We start from the raw sequence: 22,009 nt of genomic DNA on the forward strand, positions 1-22,009 counted from the left end.
TTAAACCCCCATCCCAGGCCAGACCCGGAGCCACAAATGATGTCTGGAGGGCTCCTCCTCACGGACTCGCTGAGCTTGTCACCCCTTCCAGGGGTGGGCCGAAGTTGGTGGCCACAGTCTTTGAGTCGCTGGCCACGATCTTTGAGTCGGTGAACGCAGCCTTCAAAGCTGGTGACCACAACCTTCCTTTAAGCTGGCGACCACCATTTCCGGGCACCGCTGGACTTCTGTCTGATTCCACCTGCCCTGAAGACCCTCCTTGTGATGCTCTCCTGACCACCTCATTTGCCCATCCCTCAGCCCACATCATCCCACCAAACCAGGCTGATTTGAGTCTTCTGAGCTCACCCAGGCGCCAGGCCCTTCCCCCCCGGCACTCCCCGAGGCACCTCAGGGGCACAGCTTGATGTAGGTGACGGTGGAACAGACCGAAAAGAGGGGGAACACCTTCTCCTGGAAGGCCACGTTGAAGGTGAAGATGTGCTGCATGTTCTCAGCGTCGTAGAAGGAAACCTCCTCCCCCTCGTAGTCCAGGTACACCCGGACCCGGCTCAGCTTGCGGCTGAGGCACAGCGGGGTGCGCTGGGGCGACGTCACGGCCCAGTAGCGGCCCCCATTCTGCTGCACGGCCCAGATCCCCTCCTCGGGGGAGAACTGCGTTAACCCCTTCCTGCGGATGGACTCCTTGGCCACGCCGAAGGCCCAGCCGTCCGAGGGCCCCACCTCCACCTCCCAGTAGTGCCGCCCCGACTTGAAACCCGTGGTGGCCAAGACCCGCGAGTTGGTGTCGAAGCGCTTGGGGTTGTCGGGCAGCTCCTGCTTCCTGCAGCCCATGCGGACGCTCTTGAGGTCAGCGGAGAGGATCAGCAGGTGGTTGGCCGAGTCGGGGTCCAGGGTCAGGTCCTCTGTGGGGGACAGCAGCGACAGCGGTCAGGACCCGGCAATGAAAAGCCCGGCTCAGGGTGGGGCTCAGCAGTTTCTGGACCAGCCCGGAGCTCAGTTAATCCCAGCCCAGCCCCAATAGCCCCATGCCACACAGACACCCCCACAGTGACACCCCCGTGGGCACCCCGAGTCCCTCGAGGTGCGGGGGTTTGTCTCATGCTGCTGCTGGTGGGAGATGGGGTGACAGCAACACGAGGCCACCAGGAGAAAAAAAAGCGCATGCAGATAATTCGCGGCTATCAACAGCAAAGGTGGGCTTTAAATCAAGAATGCTTTTTTCCCCCGCATAAATTGATTTTTTTTTAATCTTGGTTTCTAGCTCATCCGCACACAGGTGGGCTCCGCACCCCCCGAGCATCCCAAATCGCAGAGTTTTGATCCCCAAACCACCCCAAAGGCACCCAAATCCTCGTGGGAAGCCACGACCTAAGGGCGTCTTCCCACCAAACATGCAAGTGCAGCCTGGTCCCAACAGCTTTTCCTTCCCCCTTTCCAAACTCAGGCTCAGAGGAAGCAATGAGTGACCTCAAATTGTGGTTGTAGTCGGCAAAGTCACCATGAATGCATGAGACACTTTGAGGGGAGTCTTAAAACGGGGCCTCTGGAGATGAAACACAGCAGGCGCCGCACCATGAAGGCCTTTGTGCCCCCCAAAATTCACAGGTTTGTGTCAAGAATTGGCATAAAAATTTCCCAAAAGAGACACGGTGGGATGAAAAGCCTCAGAGTGCTTCGCAAAGGCGGGGGAAAGTCATAACAAGGGCAGGGAAGGCTGGGGTCATTTTTCCTTCAGAACCTAAGCGCCACGTTCCGACCCGAAAGTGAGAGAGCGGCCAAAAAAACCCAGCATCTCCTGCTTCTCCTGCATCAGAGACTGCAAATCCCACCAGCAAAACTGTGGGGAAACGGGTTGGAACGAGCCGATTTCATCAACGCCAATTTTTTGTGTTTTCCTTCCTCGGGCATCCCCAGCTCCTGGAGGATTTTGGGTTTGAGGTTCAACCACAGCGTCAGGGGACAACACACAGCGAGTGACCCCTCTGCACATGCACCCACCCGCCCCGGGCATGCAGCGAGGAGGGGGCCTTTGGCTTTTCAGTGGTGGCCACCAGGTTTCTCCTTGTGTTTCCTGCCGACTTTTGGCATTTCCAGAGGTGCCTGGGGGGTGCTGTTTGTGAGCAGAATCCTTGGGAAAGGTCCAACCCACGGGTTGTCCTCCTTTGAGATCCCCGTGCTAAGAGACCACAGCTTTAAAAGCAAAAAAAAAAAAAAAAGTGAGCTTTTTCTTCCGAAAACTCTGCTCTGGGCACCTTCAGGCCGAGGGGGTGTGGGTGGGGCAGGTTTTAATCTCAGGACGAGGTCAGAGGGGTAGGGTTGATCCCAGAATTCCTGCAGAGCCCATTCCCAGGGGCTCATCCAGCATGGGAAATTGCTGTGGGCTGGGTTTGCCCCTCAAGTTCATGACCTCTCCTGTGAAAAGGAGTTCCATTCGTAATTAACTTGAAAAATGAGTTAAATTCTGCTGGGATTTGATTTAAATTCTTAAATAACTGAAGGGATTAACCAAACTCTGCTAGGATTTAACCGCTCTGACTTCACACTGGAGCAGAGGCCGGAGCTCACACCCTCCATCCCAATTCCCTGGTGGAAACAGGAGCCCAGCAGAGGAAATTTGGCAGACTGAGAGCTCAGAATGGCTTTTTGGTCTGAAATCCATGGGTTTGTTAAGTGCAAACAGGCAGAGAGGACCTGGCTGAGCTGTCAGATCCCCGGCGTCAGTTAGAAAAATCGGCTTTGGGCTCTGGAGCTGAGCAGGCTGGATCTGGAAATCATCGAGAGAGAAGAAATTAAGGAAAAAAAAAAAGAAAAAAAAGAAAAAAAGAAGTCTAGAGTGTCTTTTCCTTTTTTTTTTTTTTTTCCTTCTTCCTTTTTGTCCCACTCTCTTTGGCTTTGCAAAATACAACCACAATTTTGAGTCTTTGCTCTGGGCGCTATGTGTGAAACGTCATCTTTTTTACCTTTTTCACCTCTTCCCAGCTCGTCCTGCAGGTGTTCTGAAAAGGAGAAAGGACAGGGACGCGAATGGTGACACCCAGAGAGACAGAACGGATGGCCCAAAGTCTCTTTCAGGGGACTTTGGCACCGAAGCATGGGCAAGAGCTGAGAATGGAGCAGCACAACAGGGGAGAATCCCTGTTAAAGATATTTAATTTTCATTAAAAACCCCCTTCTTGGCACGAAGAAAACACAGGATTTATTTAAACCACATTTATCGTGCCCCCATCTCGGCCTCAGCAATTTCAAGCCTTGAGCACATCCTTGAAGCCAATTCTTGCCCCAGGGTGCAATTTCCATTTAGAAATTATTCGGTTTTATTGCACCAAAACTGAGATCATGCTCAGATTTCCCCCCCTTTTAAAACAACCCCACGTTTCCTTCCCCAGCAACCTGGCTAGGACGAGTCTCTTCCTGCTCATGCCCATCTCCAGAATCCCTTCCCAACTGATTTCCGCTCCTCTTTGGCGCCCAGGAGCCCCCGAGCACTCCCACCCCTCCCTCCCGGTGCCAGGAAAGGCCAGGGATTATTTTTTTTAACCTTTTCCCCCCACCTCGGAATTTCTTCAAGACCTTCTCAAGGACGACGGTTTTGAGGGAGAAGTTGCAGACGTGCATCTTCATGTCGGTGCAGACGGGGACGGGCTTCTGGCACTTCACGTCGTCGCTCCTGCCGAGGGAAAAGGGAAAAACAACGAGGAAATTGTGGATGTTCCCCCATTTCCAGCTCCGTTTGCCACCGATGCTCCTCTCCCGTCCCCACCCCGAGCATCTCTCCGGGATTTCATCCTCCTTGGGGCGAGGAAATCAGGATTTGGGCATGGATTTTGAGGGGTTTTTTTTGGGTAAGCCCCCCCCTCCCCTCCCACCTCCACCAGCTGCTGCAGCTCCAGTGTCGGTTTTAGAGCTTGGTGGCACCTGAACTGCAGTGCTGGGGGAGCTGTGTGTGAGCAAAGAAGGGAATTTGGGGTTTCTGGTCTCACTCGACCCTTGAAGAAGCCCACTGGTAGGAAAAAGACGCCGTGAAAACCAGATTTCCAAGAAGCTGGAAGAGACCCAGGGCTCGCAAAGAGTGGGAGGCAAATTCCATCCTCCCCAGTGCCTCCCTCTGTCACGCGGTCTGGGCACGCTGACCTTCGGACAGGGATGGGGAGGCAGCAGGGAGAGCAGAATTCCATACCTGCTTATGATGCCCGTCACATCCTGGAAAGGAAAAAGAGAGGCCGAGTGAAATCCCTGCGCTCCCAGAGCAATTCCTGCTCATCGAACCCGGCCAGGATGGCCATCCCCGGTGGATGCAGCCGGCAGGTGTGGATCCATGCCCCGGGTGTTGGATTCCAGCTCCGGGAGGTGACATCAGAGCCACCTGCCATAAACGGGGCGGCTTCGCACCTCGATGTCCCCATGATTTCTGAACACCCCCAAGAAAAGCCTGGGGTGCCTCTCATGCCTGAGACGGACAAGGAAGCGATTTTCCCTCAGGCAGGGTGGATTACGGAGGCAATTTAAGGTTCAAATACGCTCAATAGAGTTGCAACACCGCAAACTAACAGCAAACCGAGCCTGTTCGGTGCCCTCAAAACACATTCCAGAGCCCACACAAAGGCAGAGTCACCTCCCAGGGGCTGAAAAAAGGACCCTGGAGCCAGCCCAGAGTTCCCAACCTGCTTTTTAATAAAATACCAATTGTTGTTCTGGGGTGTTTTACGTAGGCACCAGCAAAGTCTGCACAGAGACCACGTGGGGTGAATTTCCACCCACAGCCAAGCCCTGAAACCGTCTGCAAATATTGACAGCACCCAGAAGGCAGCCTGGGAGGGAATTTAACCCTGTGCGGGTCTGGGGGAGCCACCAGCACGATCTGCTGGTGCTGTAAAAATGTAAAAATGTAAATATTCAGTAAAAATGAGCTCCGTTCAAAGGTCACCTATGGCCCTCCTGCCATTCGGGGTGGGGAAAAGAGCCTTGGGACTTGAGGATTTCGGGCGCCCCGGGGTTGTTTTCCCAGCCTCGAAAGAAGAGTTTGGTCTAACTCAGCTCTGAACACCTTGAAACCAAGGGCTTGGGGGTGCTAGAAAAGTCCAGACAAGTTCATGGAGGAAAAAAAAAAAAAAATCATTAAAGTTGAAGAGAACATTCTGTTCCAGGGTGTTCCCCAGCCAGAGAGAGCTTGGGGCACTCAGACACCTCCTTGCACCACCCATTCGTTAAAGACAGGATAAAAAAGGACTTTTACCCCCAAAACACCTCTACAGGATCCATAAACACACTGAAACAGGAGGAATAAGGTTGTGACTGAGACCTGACCTCTCACCTTGAGGAACTCAAGCATGGGCTGCTGGATTTTCTCCTCCAGCTCAGTGATGAGCTTGTTGAGGAGCGTGATTTCCTTGGAGAGGTCGGTGATGTTCTCGTTCTGCCTCTTAGAGATGTTCTTCTCCATCTTCTCCAGCTGCCCCAGCAGGATGTGCTCCTGGTCGTGCAGGAACTGCCGCAGCCGCTCGAAGTCTGAGAGCAGCTTCTGCCGCTCGCTCTCGATGGTTTTCTGGGAACGAAACGGGGCAAAAAGAGGTTTTCAGGGCAGAGGCCTGGTGGGGAATCTGGCGAGACTGGGGGCCTTCCTTTGGGGAGGGGTGAGGAACGACAGGGGGGAGCATTCCCGGACAAAAGGCTTGGGAAGCAGCAGGGGTGGGAGAGTCAAACCCCCGCCCGGTTAAGATCTCTCAAAACCACTTGTCCTTGGTGGGGAGAGGATGGTCTGGGAGAGGAATTATTTTCAGTGGGCTGGGTTGTTTTTTTTTTTTTTTTCCTTTCTGCTGCCACGGGGATGATGTGCTTGAGGAAAAGGAAAGGTGGAGGAGAGCCCCGGAGCCAGCGTGCTCTCAGACGCTCCGGCACCATCCCCGAGGTCTGCTGAGGCTCTGGCTGATGGTGGTGGGCTCAGGAGGAAGGAGAAAACCAATCCTTCCCCTTTTCCGGACACTGGGAAGGGCGGTGGATCCTCACCCCCCTCCAGACTTCCGCACCACCCCATCCTAGGACGCACCAGCAGCTCCTGGGTTTTCTTATCGTCGTTCACTTTGAACTCCAGCAGTTCCTGCCGCTCCTTCCTCAGGAACTCCAAGCGCCCCTGGATTTTCTCCTGGGAACAAAAGAAGAGGATGTGGCCGGTGTCGCTTTCTCTCCTTCGCTGCGCCCCCTCTGCCTGCAGGGTTTGCTCTTTGTCAGGTGGGATGGGGAGGGAAGAAAACACGGGATGCGCTCGCCAGGAAATCCCTCTGGCTCAGCTCCGCCCCGCCGGCGGCCCCAAGGACCACCAGAACCCCTCCCCCAAAAAAGCAACGGAGGATGCCGGGGACGGGACGTGCCCTGCTCCCATCGGCTCCTGGCACCGGCAAAGGTCAGCCCGGCTTTAATCAACTTCGCTCATCTCTGGGCGCCCTCCCAGCCCCCAGAGAGCCGCGGGTGTTTTGTCTCCGTCAACCGCTCCCCTCCCGGCGAGGTGAATCCATCCCAAAATCCAGGGCAGCGCAGGAGAGGGGTGCGCGCGCATCCAGAGAGGACAGCTCTCCCAGCTTTTTGGGAGGCTGGGAAGCATCGCCAGCTCTTCGCGGAGGGCGTTTGAGCGAGGCAAAGGCGGGTGACACCGCGGGGACAAACGCAGCTCCCCGGGGAGTGCCCCGCGGGACGCGCGCACGCACGCACGGACGGACGGACGGACGGACGGACCTTGTACTCCTCGGAAGCCTCGTCCACGGGCACCACGGCGTGGGGCCGGTGCTCCCGGGACCTGTCGCACACCACGCAGATGGTCCTGCGGTCGTCCTTGCAGTAGAGCTTCAGGGCCTCGCGGTGCTTGGGGCACAGCCCGTCCTCCTCGGCGCCCTTGGCCCCGCGCAGCGTGAACTGGCTGATGATCTCGGACATGTTCGCCAGCTGCCGGTTGGGGCGGAAACTTTTCTGCTGGAAAACCTCCCGGCACTGCGGGCACGGGAAGTCCATCTCCAGATCCTTCCAGCTCTTGACGATGCACGCCCGGCAGAAGTTGTGCCCGCACTCGATGGACACGGGGTCCTTGAAGAACTCCAGGCACACGGAGCAAGTGGCTTCGTCCTGGAGGTTCCCGGGCAGGAACACGGCTGCCATGGCCTCTCTCCTGCGGGTGAGGAATGGTTTCAGCGGGGCTGGAAGGGGAATGCCTGGCACCCGGCCCCGCGGGGGCGGTGCTCTTCCAGGAACGCGGCCGCTGCCCGGGGTCACTGCTGCAGTGTCCGGTTTCCCCAGCCCGGGGACGGGGACCTCGGCACCGGGGGACGCGCAAGAAAGCAGGAACTCTGCCCTCTGCTCCCCACAAATCCTGAGCTTCCTGGCTTTTTTTTTTTTTTTTTTTTTCCCTTCCTCCTTTTAGTAGGGAGGTGGGAAGAGGAAAATCTTTTGGGATACCCTCCGGTTTGGGGATGTCACCGGCTCTGGATGGAGCTGATTTATGGCTGAGCTGGTGCTGAATCTGAGCCCTGGGGCTTGCGCGGAGCAGCTGCTGCAGGCTAAGATCCAGGGAACCATCTGAGCCCTTGTCAAAGTCCTGTTTCACCCCTGAAACTTCAGTTGGGGACTCAGATGACCTGGTTGAGCTCCAGGGCTCATCAGGGGCCATAAAAAGCAACAGGAGAAAGGGAATACATGCGGATGCAAAGCCCTTATCAAGATCTGTGGGTGAGTTTCCCAAATCCATAAAGCTCAAGCTCGGGACTGGGGTTCTGCATCTCAAAATAAAATAGCCTTGCTCTTCCAGAACTATTTTGTGCAGGTTTGGAGGTCGTGCATTAAATGGGAAAGATAATTAAAATAAATATAATTTCTCCAGGGCTGGGGTCATCCGTAACGTCGTGGTTTCCACCTGAGACTTCACCAGGTTCTTGTCACGGCAAACTGGGACAGGAGGGAGTGATGGTCACCTGGTTACTGGGGGGGGTTCATGTTACCATGGACTGGGAAATGTGGGCTCCTCTAGAGAGCGATTTGTCTTCTCCTAATGAGGACCTGAAACCAGACCGAGTGATCCACAAATTCTGATTTGAAAGCCAGCCCTTGCTGATCCAAAACCTCTGAGTCAGGATCTTGGACACATCTGGAACTATGGGGGGAGACAAATCCCAACCCCAGAGGTTCTGCTGGAGGAATTAATGAGCAAAACCAGTCCTGGAATTGTCCTGCAGAGCGTTACCACCTCTGTGCGCGTTCACCTACCCCTTCTCATATATTTATATATGTTTATATTATTTGATATTTTTATATATTTATCTATATTTATATCACTCCCTATGGAAGGAGAATTCACTGGCTCCTACCTCCCGTTTATTTTGATCTGTAAATAAACACCAAGTGTGTGTTTTTCCTATTCCACACATTCCCCCTCACGTTTGTGGTGCCTGTGACCTGGAGGTAAAGCCACGCCCCAGCCCAGGGATGCACAACCAGCCGAGGAAAAGAGCGGGACCCCCCGACAGAAGCCGTGGGCAGCCTGGTGGGAAGAACCAGGAGAACGAGCTGGGTGCAGGGAAGCGAGGGGCAGAGGGACAAGCGCATCCCAAGCCCTCCCCGTGTCCCCGGCTGCCCCCGCGTACCTCGGAGCGGAGGCGTCGGAAAGGGGCGTCCTCCCAAACCGCCCCAATCGCCCGGGATTTTGCGTCGGGACGGGTCTAGAGGGGGCCAGCTGGGCAGCGAGCCGGGTGGCCGCGGGGTCCCAGCGGGACGGGGTCCGTGGCAGCCGCTCCGCCGAGCTCCGGCGAAGGAAACCGGCCGCGGCCGCGGCTGCCTCGGACATCGCGGCACCGCTCGAGCTCCGGCTCCTCGCCGGCCCTCGGGTGCCCCATTTGTCCCCTCTGTCACCGCCACCCCCTCCCGTCTCACTTACCATTCTTTCCCCTCCCCCATTGCTTCTATCCTGGGCACCCACCGAGGTCTTTCCCTCCTCCTCCTCCTCCTCCTCCTCCTCCTCTTTCTTCCCGGGCGCTCCGGCTCTGCTCCTCTCCTCCGTGCCAAAGTTCTTTTCCCTGCCCAGCGCCGGGATCGCGTTTCCAGCACCTCCCTCCACCTGTCCCCAAGCCCGGACCTTCTCCCTGGGGTCTGGGCAGCCCTTTAACCCTTTCCAGGAACCTCATCCCTCCTTCCAGAGGCTCAGCGGGGCTGGGGAAGGAGCAAAGCTTTTTCATGCCTCTTCCCAAAGGGTCAAAAAATTATTCATCTCGCTGCTCATATTTCGGGGGAAAGGGCAGGAACGTCTCCTGTGGGGCATCTCCCACTTGCCACAGGTGCGTTGATCAGGTAAGAAGAGCTTGGGACACCCAACCCACAGGAGGAGGGGGAAAATAAAAGGAAAAGGCAATGTGGGTCCCTGTCCGGCAAATACCTATTGCCTATAAATACACAGATTAATTAATGTCTCCCGGATAGACACGCCCTTTATTTCCCCTGGCTTTCCAGCAGCTCCCTGATGCTCCTCTCCCAAAATCCCCAGCCACAACTTCCCAGCCCTGCGCTGGAGGGAAAAGAAATAAAACCCAGGATGCTGCCAGGAGGAAGCTCCTTGGCTCGTCCTTGGGGTTTGGGTGTCAGGATCGTGTTCGGGGGCCACCAGCCGCTCCCAGACCACCAGGAATGCTGAGTCTGGAGAGCTGGAAAGAGGAGCGGCTGCCTGAGGCAGGGAAGCAAGGACACGAGCCAGATCCAGCCGCCAGTGCCAAGCCTGAAGGTTTATTTTAGAGCTGAGACTAAATCAGGGTGCACAGCAGGAGCCCCGCGGGGCCTGCCGGCCCCAGCTGCGAGTGATGAGCATTCGGGGTTTGCTCGAGGAGCGCCAGGATCGCGTCAGGATCCCGGTCCTGCCCCCACCGCGGGTCAGTCCGTGGGCTCGTCGCCCCACTCCTCGTTGCAGAGGTCGGTCTCGCAGCAGGAATAGCGGGAGGTCAGGCGGGACTCGGCGTCGGACGCCCGCTCCCGGCCGCAGTTGAGGGTGGAGGTGCAGCCTTGCTGGTAATAAAGGGTCACCTTACCTGCAGGGGAGAGGAGAACACCGTGAAAATCAGATTTTGGGCTTTGAGGAGAATCCAAGCTCTGAAATATATCCCCCCAAATCAAGTCACAGCTTGGTTTAAGGAAGAGAAAAAGAAGATCAGGAGATGCACCCACAGAGACACCCACATCTCAGCACCTCTGAGATGCCAAAATCCAGGAGCAGTAAAAAACTCAGGATGCCTCAATCAACAGAAATGTCAAAATTTCCTCTGGAAAAACAAATCAGATTGCATTGATTGTTTGGGTGGGGTTGGGAATGGCAGGAGTGGAGAGTGGGAAAGACACAGGGATTGCATTTATGGCATGATTAATGTGATTTATTCCACAGCCAGCCCTTGAAAAGCAGTGGTAGCCCCCCGACAAATCCCTCTGGAGCAAATCTGCCAGTTCTCCTCATCCAACACGGATCATCCCTGCAGCCAGAAACCCCAGAGGGAGCAGAGCCAAGGGAAAAGGGTCAGGGGGGCACCCTGGAACCCAGTGCACCCAAATCAGCCCCACCTCCGAGACTCCAGGGGCAGAGGGATGGTGCTGCGGGGCCAACACTGCAGGGACAGTGGAGTCCTGGAGATGGAGAGAGAAGCCTGCTCCCCGGCTTCTTTGGAAGGGAGAGTCTCCCCTTGGCTTAAAAACGACTTTTTGAAACTCTTTTTGGGGCAACCTCCGTGGAGAGGATGAACTCGACCCCTCCCACCCGCCCTTTCCCCGCCGCTTCGTCCCCGCATCCCCACTCATCCACAGGAGCAATTTGGTTTCCCAGGGAGGGGGAGAAGCTCCGTGAAGGAAAGGAGAGGGTGGGGAAAGCCAAGGAGAGCCCCGGCTGACGCACCCAGGCTGGTTTGGATGAGGGCACACTTCTCCCGGCGCTCGCAGGCCGTCACGTTGGCGCCCCGCAAGCAGCCGATCAAGGGGATCTTGTACTTGCAGACGTGGCATCGAAGGGCCTCAGCTGCAGCAGAGGAGAAAAGTGGGATGAATTTCGGGAAGAACCGGGGAGAATCCCGCCTCGGCCCACCGGCGAGGTTTTTAAACCCGATTTATTCGCCGCTCACCGACGCCGACGCACAGGACGAGGCTCAGCCCCAGCAGGAGCAGCTTCATCGTGGGGCAAGGGCAGGTCCTGGCTTCCATCCTCTTCCCAGCCCGGCCCGGAGCTCCCTGGAATGAGAATTCCAGGAATTCATCTCTGGGATGAGTTCCCTGTGCTCGGCCCCGGGATAGGATGGGAAAAAAAAACAAAAACCCACAGCATTGGGGGTTCTTCTTCTTTTGTTTTGTGCCTTTTGGGGCAAAACGAGCAGAGAAAAGCTTGGTTCGCCTTATGAGTTATTAATTAATAAAAAAGGAAGTGTGGGGAATTCTGGAGGTTTTCGTGGTTGTAGTTCCAGGGCAGGAGGGTCCCAGGGGAATAAAATGATTTAAGGAGGGGGAAAAGGCACTTTATCGACAAAGGCGCTGAGACACAGCGCCTGCAACTGAACCCAAACCAGGTGGATTTGGGTAAAAAAAAAATAGGGGGAAAAAAAAAGTATATTTCAGTGAAGAAAGGGGTAAAAAAAGGGGGAAAAATGATCAGATTTGAGTGAAGAAAGGGGTAAAAAAGGGAAAAAAAATCAGATTTCAGTGAAGAAAGGGGTAAACAAAGGGGAAAAAATTAGATTTCAGTGAACAAAGGGGTAAAAAAAGGGGAAAAAATTAGATTTCAGTGAAGAACGGGGTAAAAAAGGGAAAAAAAGATCAGATTTCAGTGAAGAAAGGGGTAAAAAAAGGGAAAAAAAATCAGATTTCAGTGAAGAAAGGGGCAAAACATCTGCAAACCGCCCAACGTGGGGCTCGAACCCACGACCCTGAGATTAAGAGTCTCATGCTCTACCGACTGAGCTAGCCGGGCCCCTGGGAAATTTGGAATTTTCCCTCTTTTTTTTGCTGGAAATAAATTCCACTCGGTTTTCGTAAAGCGCTGAATTATCTAAAAATTAAACCGGCCTCTCTTTTATAAGAGATAAAATTAAGCGCAAGAAATATAAAAGTATAGAATATGAAAGGATATGGGGATAATAAATATCTATGTGTACTTTGTAATGTGATGTATTCTTATGTGCTATGTATTTTATCTGTTCATTTAGTTATTCTAGTGGATGGTGGATTTATGGATTTATACATAGAGATCATATCATACATTTGTTCATTATTTATGTAGTATTATTTATACATGATTAAATATATATTAGATACGTCAAAGCATATGAAAACATATATATAGATATAACATATTTTATATATTTAAAACGGGGTTTAATAAAATGGTTAATTTTAATTTAAATTTAAATTAAATTTAAATTAAATTTAAATTTAAATTTAAATTTAATTTTAATTTTAATTTAAACTCAAATTTCATTTTAATTTAATTTAAATTTAAATTTAAATTTAAATTTAATTTTAATTTTAACTCAAATTTCATTTTAATTTAATTTTAATTTAATTTTAATTTTAATTTTAATTTTAATTTTAATTTTAACTCAATTTTCATTTTAATTTAAATTCAATTTTCATTTTAATTTTAATTCAATTTTCATTTTAAATTTAAATTTAATTTAATTTAAATCCCATTTTTATCTAATTTAAACTTAATCATAATTCAATAAAACTCGCCAACACAATCCCCGCTCCTCTGGAAGCTTCAAGCCACGCTGGGATGACGCCGGCAGACACGGAGCGCGCAAGCCCAACCCCAAAAAAACCTCACCCGTGAACACCCCGGCGTGGGTCCCTTACCCAGCTGTCCTCTCCTACCGGCTCCGTTTGTCCCCGCGCTCCCCTCGGGGCCGGAACGACCCCGGTCCCCCGGGAACGACGCCCCGGGAGCAGCTGCACAAACACGCGGGACGCGCGGGTCCCTTACCCAGCTGCCCGCTCCTACCGGCTCCGTTTGTCCCCGCGCTCCCTTTATCCCCGCGCTGCCCTCGGGGCCGGAACGATCCCGGTCCCCCGGGAGACGCCGTCCCACGGGAACAACGCCCCGGGAGCAGCTGCACAAACACGCGGGATGCGTGGGTCCCTTACCCAGCTCTCCGCTCCTCCCGGCTCCGTTTGTCCCCGCGCTCCCTTTATCCCCGCGCTGCCCTCGGGGCCGGAACGACCCCGGTCCCCCGGGAACGACGCCCCGGGAGCAGCTGGACAAACACGCGGGACGCGCGGGTCCCTTACCCAGCTGCCCGCTCCTACCGGCTCCGTTTGTCCCCGCGCTCCCTTTATCCCCGCGCTGCCCTCGGGGCCGGAACGACCCCGGTCTCCCGGGAGACGCCGTCCCACGGGAGCAACGCCCCGGGAGCAGCTGGACAAACACGCGGGACGCGCGGGTCCCTTACCCAGCTCTCCGCTCCTCCCGGCTCCGTTTGTCCCCGCGCTCCCCTCGGGGTCGGAACGACCCCGGCTCCCCCGGGAACGACGCCCCGGGAGCAGCTGGACAAACACGCGGGACGCGCGGGTCCCTTACCCAGCTCTCCGCTCCTCCCGGCTCCGTTTGTCCCCGCGCTCCCTTTATCCCCGCGCTCCCCTCGGGGCCGGAACCACCCCGGTCTCCCTGGAGACGCCGTCCCACGGGAACAACGCCCCGGGAGCAGCTGGACAAACACGCGGGACGCGCGGGTCCCTTACCCAGCTCTCCGCTCCTCGGGACTCCGTTTGTCCCCGCGCTCCCCACGGGGCCGGAACGACCCCGGTCCCCCGGGAGACGCCCCGGGAGCAGCTGGACAAACACGCGGGACGCGCGGGTCCCTTACCCAGCTCTCCGCTCCTCCCGGCTCCGTTTGTCCCCGCGCTCCCCACGGGGCCGGAACGACCCCGGTCCCCCGGGAGACGCCCCGGGAGCAGCTGGACAAACACGCGGTACGCGCGGGTCCCTTACCCAGCTGTCCGCTCCTCGGGACTCCGTTTGTCCCCGCGCTGCCCTCGGGGCCGGAACGACCCCGGTCCCCCGGGAGACGCCCCGGGAGCAGCTGCACAAACGCGCGGGACGCGCGGGCACCGGAGTCCCCTTGTCCCCGCGTCCCAAAACGGGAACGGCCCCCGAGAGAACCCACCCGGATTTGGGCAAAGGGGCTGGAAACCGGACCCGGAGCGCCCTGGGGGCTTCTCGGCCTTAATTAACCACAGGGCTAATTAGCACGTGGTTAATTGCCCCGCCTCCCTGCTCCGGGTGGTTTCCAAGGGTTTCCATCGCGGTGTTTGCGCAGCTGCGCGGCGCCTTCCCGAGCGTGAAATGCCTGGGCTCGGTCCAAGCGCTGCTTTTTGGGGCTGAAATCCTCATTTCTGAGTCCCAACCCCCCCTTCTCGGGCACAACCCCCATTTTTTTACCGCAAATCCCCTCGGGTTTAGGGCACAGCCCCTGGTTTTTAAGGCACAAACCCTCATTTCCAAGTTTTTGGGTTTATCTCGGTTTGATTGGTGGTTTTTTTTTTTGTCTGTTGCTTGACGGGGGCTTTTGAACTGTTACTAAGGGTTCAAAAATAAAAAATAAAATAAAAAAAAATAACTAAGGGTTAAAAAATAAAAAAATAATAAAAAAAAATTAAAAAATTAAATAAAATAAAAAAACTAAGGGTTAAAAAATAAAAAATAAAAAAATAAAATAAAAAAACTAAGGGTTAAAAAATAAAAAAATAAAAATAAATAAAAATAAATATTAAAAAAACCCTAAGGGTTAAAAAATAAAAAATAAAAAGAATAAATAATAAAAAATAAAAATAAAAATAAAAATTAAAATAAAATAAAAAAACTAAGGGTTAAAAAAAAATAGGATAAAAATGGTTATTAAGAGTAAAAAGGAATAATAATTTTTTAAAGGAATGGTTGCCGAGGGGGAAAGAATTTCAGAATGGAATAATGATTTCTGAAAGGAGCAATCATTCTCACGGAATAAAAACAGGAAAACCCGGCATAACAACTCTGAAAGGAATAATGATGATGATGAAAAAAAAAAAATAAAGGGATAATAATTTAAAAGGCAATAGGAATATCAAAAAGGAAATATAGTTTCAAGACGGGACGATGATTTTTAGAGGAATAAAAATAGCACAGACTGGAGTGATCGTTTAAAAATCGCTTATTATATAAGGAATGAAAATAACAAGAGTAGAAAGGATTTAAAAATAAATAAATAAGAATGAAAAATTGAAAATAGTTAAGGAGAGGAATAACGGCCTCAAAAGTTATAATAAATAAGGGGTGAAAAAGATCATTTTTGGGGACATCAAATGGGAAAAAGAAAACCACGAGGCGCCCAACGTGGGGCTCGAACCCACGACCCTGAGATTAAGAGTCTCATGCTCTACCGACTGAGCTAGCCGGGCTCTCTGGGCTTTGTGCCGGCAGCAGCTCCCCAAACCCCAAATCCAAACCAAAAAATGCGGGAATTTTCGGGAATCTGGGCAGAGGACGCGACCCCTAGTGCTGCTGCTTCTGCTGAAGCCAAAACTTCTTAATTCTTTTTCTTTTTACTCGTAAAAACCAAAGCGTTGATCCCTTTTAAAAACTTTCCCCCCTCCCCCTTTCTAAAATTATTCCTTCTTCAATTATTATTTCTCTTTTCAAAAGTTATCCATCCCTTTAAATTCAAATTATCATCCCCTCTTCCGAATGACTGTTCGCTTTTACAAGCCTTTGCTCCCTTTTTCAATTTATTTCCCTTTTTCAAATTTTTTTCCCCTATATATTGCTCAGTAAAAGATGGATCTGGGGCAGGTGGAAGGGGACGTCTGGCGGGAAGGGAGAGGTGCAAAAACAGGAGGAGAGGGACATTTTGGGGGTCAGGAGATGTTAAATCCTGGGAAGGTTTTGGAAAGAGGAAAAGGGTTTTTTTTTTTTTTGGATAAAAATACATCTTTTCCCTGACCGGGAATCGAACCCGGGCCGCGGCGGTGAGAGCGCCGAATCCTAACCACTAGACCACCAGGGACTCGCAGAAAATACTTTAGCTCCCAAGCTAGGATCCAATAAGAGATTTTTTATTTTAAATTTTTATTTATTTTTTTGGGGTTAAATTCCCTGGAAAAAAAGGCTCCCTGCACGTTTTCTTACCCTCCAAGCGGTAAAATTCTCCCGATTTCACCCACCCCAACCCATCCCTGGCTCACCCCCCGCGCTGGCTCCTCCTCAGCGGCTCCTCAGGCACCCGGGAGCGCAGAAATGACCCCCAAAAAAGTCCTTTTTACCCCCATCCGGGACGCCCTGTCCCGAACTACACCAGAACGGGGCAGTTTTCCCAGTTTTCCAGAGGCTGGGCTCATCTCCAGGCTTTCCACACAGGGGGAAAACACCGCAGAATCCGGGGGAAAAGCAGATTATGGCCATTCCAGCAGCTCCACAAATCCGGGAGGTGCTGCTGGGAAGGGATCAGCCCAGCCCTTGGCTTTCACGAGGATTTTGGATCATTTTCCTGATTTTTTTTTCTCTCCCCCCCCCCCCGATTTTCCCCTTCAAACCCGAGCACACAGCACTCCGGATAAAGCGATATCAGCCTGGATCTGCCAGAGCAATGGGAGCAAAAGCGGAGGAGGATGAGGGGGATTCATTCCGGCAGGGAAAAGGCACTCTCAACGCCCGAATTTCTGGAATAATGGGAAGCAGGGAGCCAAGAGCTCTTACAAAACAAGGGCCAGCAGGAGCGTATTGAACGTGGGCTCTTGGCTGCTATTCCAGGTCACGTCCCAAGAACAAACAACTCCATCCCGGAGCAGGAACGCGTGACTGCAACGCCTCCTCCTCTCCCCCTCCACACAATACCTTTTTTTTTTTTTTTTTTGCTTTTTTTCTTTCTTTTTTTCTTTTTATTTATTTTTTTTTTTCCGGAGCTTGCCCTGGGCTTGAACGAATCCCAAAATATTTTGAGGGAAGGGAGGGGAGTCGTTGCTTGGTTTTCCAGCACGTCAGGATCACCCCTGTGGGTGCAACACCCCAGAAATGGCTGGATTTGAGCACTGCAAAGGTTTTCTCCACTCCTTCCTCTCCTCCTCTCCGTCTTGGCCGGGGATGGACAGAGATGGGGCTTGATGGAGCGGCGGGGTGGAAATGGGAATTACGCCAACCCGCGCGCCTTCGACGATTCGATTTCTTTAATAATTTCCCCTCTGGGGAGCAGACGCAAGAAATGATGCATGTAAAGGGAGCGGGGAGCAAAGCTGCCACCCCGCCCCGGCAGCTCAGAGCTCCCCCCACCTAAAATCACCCCGAAATTAAACCCAGCTCGTGAGCAGGTGGAAAAGAGAATTTATTCCCCCAAAATCGAGGTGTTTCTGCCTGGTTTCGAACCAGGGACCTTTCGCGTGTTAGGCGAACGTGATAACCACTACACTACAGAAACGTGGGGAACTGTACCTCAGGAAATAAATTTCGTGGGAATTAAAAAAAAAAGGTTTATTTTTCTGTTTTTCTACCAGTGCTGTCTGCATCCCTTGGCCTTTTTTTCCCCCTTCCTCTCTTGGACGGGATGTTGCCCAAAACCCACCCGGGCCTCCCTCCCAAGCCTGCCCACGACCAAGAGCCCCCCAAAAACCGCCCCCGTTTGCCTCAACAGAGAAGGAATTCCCTGATTAAAATGATTTCACACCCCACAAAACACACAAGTGGCCGCTTCTCCTTCAAGGCCCAGCTTTGCTCTCCACTTGGCCGCACCCGAGCTAAACCACCTGGAATTGTCTCAGCGCCCCACAGGACGACCCCAGTCCCATGAGGTGTGAAAAGGGGGGGAAGAACCCCACAAAAAATAAACAGAACTGCTGTCTTCGTTGGAATTAACAAAAAAAAGGTTTATTTTCCCTTCTTCTGTCAATGTTGTCGGCATCCCTTGGCCTTTTTTTCCCCCTTCCTCGCTTGGACGGGATTTTGCCCAAAGCCCACCCGGGCCTCCCTCCCGAGCCTGTCCACGACCAAGAGCCCCCCAAAAACCGCCCCCGTTTGCCTCAACAGAGAAGGAATTCCCTGATTAAAATGATTTCACACCCCACAAAACACACAAGTGGCCGCTTCTCCTTCAAGGCCCAACTTTGCTCTCCACTTGGCCGCACCCGAGCTAAACCACCTGGAATTGTCTCAGCGCCCCACAGGACGACCCCAGTCCCATGAGGCGTGAAAAGGGGGGAAGAACCCCACAAAAAATAAACAAAACTGCTGTTTCTGCCCGGTTTCGAACCGGGGACCTTTCGCGTGTGAGGCGAACGTGATAACCACTACACTACAGAAACACTGCGAGTGAAATTATTTGCACCTTTTCTGGAATATCTGCACCCAAATTCCCTCTGTGGCCGCTCCCGGATCCCTCTAAACTCTGGGAGAAAACCCAAAACCCGTTTTGGATTCCTTCATCGCTTTTGACTCGTTCCCTTACCGCTTTTCTTTCACTCCCTTACGCTTTTTGATTCCTTTATCCCTTTTAATCCCAGCTGCGTTTGGGAGGATGCGGTGAAGGAGGTAAAAAAAAGGAAAGAATCACGGGAAAACACCACAAAACCCCCACGAAACAGCCCCAAAATCGGTGGGTTTTGTCGGATTCGCGTGAAATCACGGACAGGCGACATTGGGGTCAGCGGACAGGGGGGACATTGGGGCACCCCGAGGTTAAAAATTATTATTTTTTAAGAATTCAGTCGTTTTTAGAATTTTTTTCCTGATCGGGAATCCGGGCCACGGCGGTGAAAGCGACGGATCCTCACCACTCGACCACCGGCGAGGACAATTTTAAGAGAAATCTTATTGCTTAAATTAATTTTGCTATTTTTATTTCATATATTTCATCATTTTTTATTGCTTTCCTGCTTTTTGATCGATTCGCTTATTATCCTGAATTATTATTTGGGGGTGGGATTTTTAAATTAACTTTGAGTTCTCCATGATTTCTCCAATTTTTTGATTCTTTCCACGCCAGGGGCGAAGCGGTATCCTGAGGCCGATGGGAAGAACACATCTGGGGCTTTTTGTTGGATGTAAAAAGTCGCCAGGAATGGTAAAATTTGGGTGAAAAACAGCTCCCTGGTGGTCTAGTGGTCAGGATTCGGCGCTTTCACCGCCGCGGCCCGGGTTCGATTCCCGGTCAGGGAATAAAAACGCAACATTTTCCCTAAAAAACAAAGTAAATTCCTGAATTCCAACCGAATTCAGGTGAATTTTGGACCTTTCCAAGAGGAGCGGCGACTCCGAATCCGTGGAATGTTGAGGCACTTGATTTGTTCCTGCGGCCGGCGTGCTCCCACGCTTTCAGGAGAATTAACTGCTGGATGTATTTTTTTTTTTTCCTTTTTCTTTTTTTCGCCAGCATCGCCGTGAAGGAATTTGGAGGGATTGTTGAGAGACGAAAATAATTAATTGAAATAAATATGTGGTGGGGGGGAAGGGTGGTGTTTTATTTATTAAGTAAAGCAAATGTGTTTGTTTGTTCATTGACTAAATAAGTAAATAAATAAGTAAATAAATAAGTAAATAAATAAGTAAATAAATAAATAAAACTAATGAATATATAAATTTTTAAAAAATTGTTTATGTATTAAATAAAATGATTATCCAGAGGGGGTGTTTCTGCCCGGTTTCGAACCGGGGACCTTTCGCGTGTGAGGCGAACGTGATAACCACTACACTACAGAAACCCGCCGCACTCCTCGGTCTGCCCCTGCCACCCCCAAAATTGAAAAAAAAAAAAACCAAAATCAACCCAAAAAAAAGCGTTTTCCCTACAAAATCCCGCGGATTTCCATGCACCTCCACCCCCCGCAGAGCCCTCCAGGATTCCTCCGAGCGGAGAAGTGTTGAAGGACGGGTTTCCATCGCAGAGGCCGAATTGGCAACGAGTGCCAAATTGCCGGGAGGGAGAAGTTTGGGGGTTTTTTTTTTTAATTTTTTTTTTCCCCCCCCAGCCTTTCCCACCCCAAAAAAGGATCTGGCTGCTGAAGGATCCCGGGGAAAAAAAGTGGAAAGTTTTTTCCATTGTTCCTAGCTCAAATATTAATTTGGTGGCCACGGGCTAATAGGAGCCCGGCTAGCTCAGTCGGTAGAGCATGAGACTCTTAATCTCAGGGTCGTGGGTTCGAGCCCCACGTTGGGCGTTTGTCCTTTTTTTTCCTCCTCTTATTACCTATTTTTTATCTTATTCCTTCTTTATTTATTGTAATTTTTCAATTATTTTAATTTCTAAATTATTCTTATTTTAAAATTATCATCCTATTCATTCTTTTTTTATTGTAATTCTCCAATTATTATAATTTCTAAATTATTCTTATTTTAAAATTATTATTCTCACCTTATCATTCCCTACTTTTATTTTTTTTTTAATTGCACCTTTTTAAGTTATCATTCCGGGTTTTGTTATTTCATTCTTCTTAAAGTCATTCCTCCTTTTTGGAAATTATTGTTCCTTTTCTAAATCCTTTTTTGCTTTGTAAATTATTGTTCCTATTAAAAAATAATAATAATAATCGTGTTAGTTGTCATCATCTTTCCCTTTAAAATTATTATTATTATTATTATTATTATTATCATTATTATCATTATTATCATTGTTATTGTTATTGTTATTATTATTATGTCGGGTTTTCCTGGTTTTATTCCGTGAGAATGATTATTCCTTTCAGAAATCATTATTCCACTTTGAAATCCTTCTCCCCTCAACCCCTATTTCTTTTAAAATTATTCTTTCTTTTTACTTTTAACAACCATTATGATTCTTTTTAATAATTACCCCATATTAGTATTTTTAAAGCACCCACAAAGAAAAAAAAATTTTTAAAAAAACCAAAACCAAACGCCCCCCCCAAAAAAAAAAAAAAAAGCAACAAATCCTGAATTTTACATCCTTGATTTGCTGTATTTTGCCCAAAAAATTCTTGCCGTCAGGATGGCCGAGTGGTCTAAGGCGCCAGACTCAAGGATTTACCTTCCCTCGGGAATTCTGGTCTCCTCATGGAGGCGTGGGTTCAAATCCCACTCCTGACAGCTCTGTCTTTTGGAGAAATTAAAAATAATTTTTTTTTTCTCCTCCTGGCCTTTCCCTTTTTCAAATTATTGTTCCTTCGTGAATTATTATTTCCGTTTTGAAATGGTTAGTTTTTAAAAAAAAAAATCATTACTCTCATCTTCAAATTATTGTTCCTTCGTAAATTATTGTTTCCGTTTTGAAATTGTTACTTCCTTTTAAAATCATTATTCTCATCTTCAAAGCATCGATCTCTTTCTAAAAATTGTCTTTCCCTCTCTAAAATTACAATTCCTTTTCCAGTTATTATTCCTCTTTTTTAAAGCGTTCACCCCCTTTTTTCAAATTATTGTTCCGTTTATCAAATGATTGTTCAAATTTCAAATTTTTCAGATTTTTTTTCCCCTTTTCCATGTTGCTGTTCTCTTTGAAAATCTTGCTCCCTTCTGAAATGATTCCTCCCTGTAAATAATCCTAACGCATCCCTAACAACTAACCCCTCAACAATCGCCATTATTTAATTTCAGTATTCAGCTGCAGCGATTTCAGCCGGCAAACGCCTTTCATATAAACGTAATCGGAATTAAAAAAAGAAAAAAAAAAGTCATTAGCATTACATTATTGCTTATTTATTTATTTATTCGTTTATTTATTGCTCCGCAACAGAAGGCGCTGGGGCAGGCGGAAGGGCACGTCTGGCGGGAAGGGAGAGGCACAAAAAGAGGAGAAAAGGGGTGTTTTGGGGGGGTTAAATATGAATAGATTTTCCGGGAAAAAAAATTGGTTTGAGCAAAATAAAGAGGGGATTCCCTGACCGGGAATCGAACCCGGGCCGCGGCGGTGAGAGCGCCGAATCGTAACCACTAGACCACCAGGGATCCACGAGTTGCTCCCCTATCTCTCGAATCACGACCCAAAACAAAGGGTTTTTTTTCTTTTTTCTTTTTTTTTTTTTTTTTTTTGTGTTTTTTTTTTGG

General features: G+C 50.4%; 3 protein-coding genes and 10 non-coding genes across 13 annotated transcripts in view; 3 read left to right on the forward strand and 10 right to left on the reverse strand.

The window, feature by feature from the left end:
- Positions 1-371: 371 nt before the first annotated feature.
- TRIM7 (tripartite motif containing 7) lies at positions 372-7,182 on the reverse strand. The gene is made up of 7 exons (XM_068178441.1): positions 6,730-7,182; positions 6,047-6,142; positions 5,315-5,545; positions 4,181-4,203; positions 3,555-3,670; positions 2,964-2,999; positions 372-905 (listed from the first exon to the last, which is right to left on the reverse strand). Exons 1-7 carry the CDS (start codon positions 7,144-7,146, stop codon positions 391-393), a joined length of 1,434 nt encoding a protein of 477 aa, XP_068034542.1. The 5' UTR covers positions 7,147-7,182; the 3' UTR covers positions 372-390.
- A 2,707-nt stretch (positions 7,183-9,889) lies between these two features.
- Positions 9,890-11,177, reverse strand: LOC137466754 (ly6/PLAUR domain-containing protein 2-like). Its single transcript, XM_068178436.1, has 3 exons — positions 11,127-11,177; positions 10,904-11,023; positions 9,890-10,052 (listed from the first exon to the last, which is right to left on the reverse strand). Exons 1-3 carry the CDS (start codon positions 11,173-11,175, stop codon positions 9,898-9,900), a joined length of 324 nt encoding a protein of 107 aa, XP_068034537.1. The 5' UTR covers positions 11,176-11,177; the 3' UTR covers positions 9,890-9,897.
- A 715-nt stretch (positions 11,178-11,892) lies between these two features.
- TRNAK-CUU (transfer RNA lysine (anticodon CUU)) lies at positions 11,893-11,965 on the reverse strand. The gene has a single exon. It is a non-coding gene; the product is annotated as a tRNA-Lys (tRNA).
- Positions 11,966-14,022: 2,057 nt separating this feature from the next.
- RACK1 (receptor for activated C kinase 1) overlaps positions 14,023-22,009 on the reverse strand; it is a 49,923-nt gene continuing 41,936 nt past the window's right edge. Inside the window, exon 9 of the mRNA XM_068178426.1 lies at positions 14,023-14,034. The gene's annotated coding sequence lies outside the window, so the exon portion shown is untranslated. The remainder of the gene's footprint in view (positions 14,035-22,009) is intronic.
- On the reverse strand, positions 15,354-15,426 carry TRNAK-CUU (transfer RNA lysine (anticodon CUU)). The gene has a single exon. It is a non-coding gene; the product is annotated as a tRNA-Lys (tRNA).
- TRNAE-CUC (transfer RNA glutamic acid (anticodon CUC)) lies at positions 15,960-16,031 on the reverse strand. The gene has a single exon. It is a non-coding gene; the product is annotated as a tRNA-Glu (tRNA).
- On the reverse strand, positions 17,363-17,435 carry TRNAV-AAC (transfer RNA valine (anticodon AAC)). Its single transcript has one exon. It is a non-coding gene; the product is annotated as a tRNA-Val (tRNA).
- TRNAV-CAC (transfer RNA valine (anticodon CAC)) lies at positions 18,243-18,315 on the reverse strand. The gene has a single exon. It is a non-coding gene; the product is annotated as a tRNA-Val (tRNA).
- Positions 19,097-19,168, forward strand: TRNAE-UUC (transfer RNA glutamic acid (anticodon UUC)). The gene has a single exon. It is a non-coding gene; the product is annotated as a tRNA-Glu (tRNA).
- TRNAV-CAC (transfer RNA valine (anticodon CAC)) lies at positions 19,638-19,710 on the reverse strand. Its single transcript has one exon. It is a non-coding gene; the product is annotated as a tRNA-Val (tRNA).
- TRNAK-CUU (transfer RNA lysine (anticodon CUU)) lies at positions 20,094-20,166 on the forward strand. The gene has a single exon. It is a non-coding gene; the product is annotated as a tRNA-Lys (tRNA).
- Positions 20,949-21,052, forward strand: TRNAL-CAA (transfer RNA leucine (anticodon CAA)). Its single transcript has 2 exons — positions 20,949-20,986; positions 21,007-21,052. It is a non-coding gene; the product is annotated as a tRNA-Leu (tRNA).
- On the reverse strand, positions 21,839-21,910 carry TRNAE-CUC (transfer RNA glutamic acid (anticodon CUC)). Its single transcript has one exon. It is a non-coding gene; the product is annotated as a tRNA-Glu (tRNA).

The sequence above is a fragment of the Anomalospiza imberbis genome, unplaced genomic scaffold, assembly GCF_031753505.1.
Source record: "Anomalospiza imberbis isolate Cuckoo-Finch-1a 21T00152 unplaced genomic scaffold, ASM3175350v1 scaffold_43, whole genome shotgun sequence".
Taxonomy (NCBI): Eukaryota; Metazoa; Chordata; class Aves; order Passeriformes; family Viduidae; genus Anomalospiza; species Anomalospiza imberbis.

What these genes read in the sequence shown, in the direction of transcription:
- LOC137466754 (XM_068178436.1), bottom strand. Translation starts at nt 11,175, where the DNA reads ATGAAGCTGCTCCTGCTGGGGCTGAGCCTCGTCCTGTGCGTCGGCGTC. An exon ending in CGTCCTGTGCGTCGGCGTCG is followed by an intron (nt 11,024 to 11,126) that starts GTGAGCGGCGAA and finishes CCTCTGCTGCAG; the next exon opens with CTGAGGCCCTTCGATGCCAC. An exon ending in CCTCATCCAAACCAGCCTGG is followed by an intron (nt 10,053 to 10,903) that starts GTGCGTCAGCCG and finishes TCTCCCCTGCAG; the next exon opens with GTAAGGTGACCCTTTATTAC.
- TRIM7 (XM_068178441.1), bottom strand. Translation starts at nt 7,146, where the DNA reads ATGGCAGCCGTGTTCCTGCCCGGGAACCTCCAGGACGAAGCCACTTGC. An exon ending in AGGCTTCCGAGGAGTACAAG is followed by an intron (nt 6,143 to 6,729) that starts GTCCGTCCGTCC and finishes TTTTGTTCCCAG; the next exon opens with GAGAAAATCCAGGGGCGCTT. An exon ending in AGAAAACCCAGGAGCTGCTG is followed by an intron (nt 5,546 to 6,046) that starts GTGCGTCCTAGG and finishes TTTCGTTCCCAG; the next exon opens with AAAACCATCGAGAGCGAGCG.